The sequence below is a fragment of the Crocuta crocuta genome, unplaced genomic scaffold (assembly GCF_008692635.1).
Source record: "Crocuta crocuta isolate KB4526 unplaced genomic scaffold, BGI_CrCroc_1.0 scaffold548, whole genome shotgun sequence".
Lineage (NCBI taxonomy): Eukaryota > Metazoa > Chordata > Mammalia > Carnivora > Hyaenidae > Crocuta > Crocuta crocuta.
The window spans coordinates 1,168,184-1,170,285 of NW_027528725.1; the positions used below are offsets into that span (position 1 = coordinate 1,168,184).

Genomic DNA, 2,102 nt, shown 5'->3' on the forward strand with positions numbered 1-2,102 from the left:
GGACGAGGAGGCTCATGCGTGCAGCAGAGCTGAGGGTTGGGGGCTATCTGCTTACAGCACTCTCTGTGGCTCTCACAATAAGTCCTTCCTTAGAGGGGGACTGGAATGACACACTTTCGTTCTCCTCTTGGGATAGAAGAACATCAGGGAGATGGTGGTCCCTGAGAGCCGCTAAGAGGAAGCCAGCTGTGACCTGCGGCCAGAGGAAGAGCTGCTGTGAGAGCAGAGTAAGGGAGTGTTTTACCCACATCCATGCCTGGGGGGCTTGAGTTTCACTTCCGGGTCTTCCCGGCACTTCATTCCATCGCATCAACACCCAGAGACAGAAAATCCCACTCTTCGCTCTTCGGCGCTGTGCCTTGCAGTGGCGAGGGGTGGGGGGTGGGGGGGGGTGNCTGGATATCACTCGGTGTGAATCATGGCTCTATAACCTCCACTCCCTCCTTTCTGACCACTCCCCCATTACCCATTGTCTAACAGACTGATCTTTACAAAAAGGAAATCACAGGGGCGCCTGGGTGGCTTAGTCGGTTAAGCGTCCGACTTTCGCTTAGGTCATGATCTCGCGGTTCGTGGGTTCGAGCCCCGCGTCGGGCTCTGTGCTGACTGCCTGCTCAGAGCCTGGAGCCTGTTTCAGTCTGTGACTCCCTCTCTCTCTGACCCTCCCCTGCTCACGCTGTCTCTCTCTCTCTCTTAGAAACAAATAAAACATTAAAAAAAAAAAAAACCAAAAACCAAAACAAAAAGAAAATCACATATCCAACTCCCTTCCTTAAAAAAATACTTAGAAATCCCAGCTCCGGGAGAGCCAGGCCCTCTGTGACCTGCCCTGTCCAACTCTCTCACCTTATTCCTTATCCCCTTGGTCCCAGCCCTGCTAAAGTAGATCTGCCTTGGCAATTCCTGTCGCGCTTGCCTTGAGCCACTTTCCCTCCAGATGTTCACAAAGATGCTTCTTCCAACTCTATAAGATCTAGGTTCAATGTCATCTCATCCAGGAAGTCTTCACTGATGACATCCTCGACGCATTCTTCCTCCCCTCCACCCATATTTATTCAACAAATATTTACTAAGCACTTACTATGTTCCAAGCACTTTCCAGGCAGCGGGGATATTCGAGGAGCTGGACTCCGGGCCTTGACCTCTTGCGGCTTATATTCTAGTGGGAAAGACAATCAATCAACGAAAATAAAAAGTGCCACGATTTCAGAGCGTGTAAAGTGCTATGAAAAAACAAGAGCAAGGTAAGGGGGCGAAGAGTGTCCTCCGCCACCGACCACGGCGCAGCGGTGCGGACCCGCCCTGGGCGCAGAGTCCGGGGCGGCGCGCGGAGGAGGCCGGTGCGGTCGTCCGGGCGGCGGGCAGGGTCACCTGGGCCCCACCCTCAGCTCCCGCTGCCGCCGCGCCGAGGCGCGCTCGCTCCNGCCTGTCCACGCTCGCGTGGGAAGAGAGAGGAAACTTCCTGCCGTCGGCCCGGTGCCCGTCGCGGGGACGTCTGGACCCCTGCTCTTTGCCCCTCTCTGCGCGGGTCCTCCGAGCCGCGCGCCCTCTCCAGTCACCTTGGGCCGCGGGACGGGTGAGCGGCGAGGGCCGTCCCCGCGCTTCAGCCCCGCGGGCCGGCGGGCGGGGGCTCTGGCGAACAGGTGGCCCCCTCCGTCCAGGTGGTCTTGCGTTATTGGCCTGGGGCCCACACGTGTATGACCCTTGATGGAAATCTTTCTTCTTCTGCAGGGACTTGACTAGTGCTCTTCAGAGGGACAAGTAAGTCGTGCTTGTTTTTTTCAAAGTTCTCTCCCATCCCCTTTAAGGAAGTAAGAGCCCCCGTTAGCTTCGGTTCCTGGAGGACTGTTTTTCCCTGTTCTGCAGCTGGCTGGGCACTAATGGGCAGTCATTTCATTTTCTGAACTCGCCTGAACCAGCTTTAGCCTGTCCTTATTTCCATCCTGGTCACAGTTTATGAAATGTGTCTGATTTAACCCAAAGGGCATTTGGTATGGGCTCAGAGAAAGTGAATCGTGAGAATTCCTCTCTCTGGGAGTCGCTGGCACTGATAGCCCAGAAGTGAGAGCCACTCTCAGTGCCCATCCCCCCCCCCGCCCAAG

General features: G+C 55.9%; 1 protein-coding gene across 1 annotated transcript in view; it reads left to right on the forward strand.

Annotated features, from left to right (window-relative positions):
• Positions 1–1,717: 1,717 nt before the first annotated feature.
• The window catches only part of TFCP2L1 (transcription factor CP2 like 1), a gene marked incomplete at its 5' end in the record, with an annotated part of 55,721 nt that continues 55,336 nt past the window's right edge, over positions 1,718–2,102 (forward strand). Inside the window, one exon of the mRNA XM_077755265.1 lies at positions 1,718–1,761. Coding sequence (XP_077611391.1) covers positions 1,718–1,761 — 44 coding nt within the window. The remainder of the gene's footprint in view (positions 1,762–2,102) is intronic.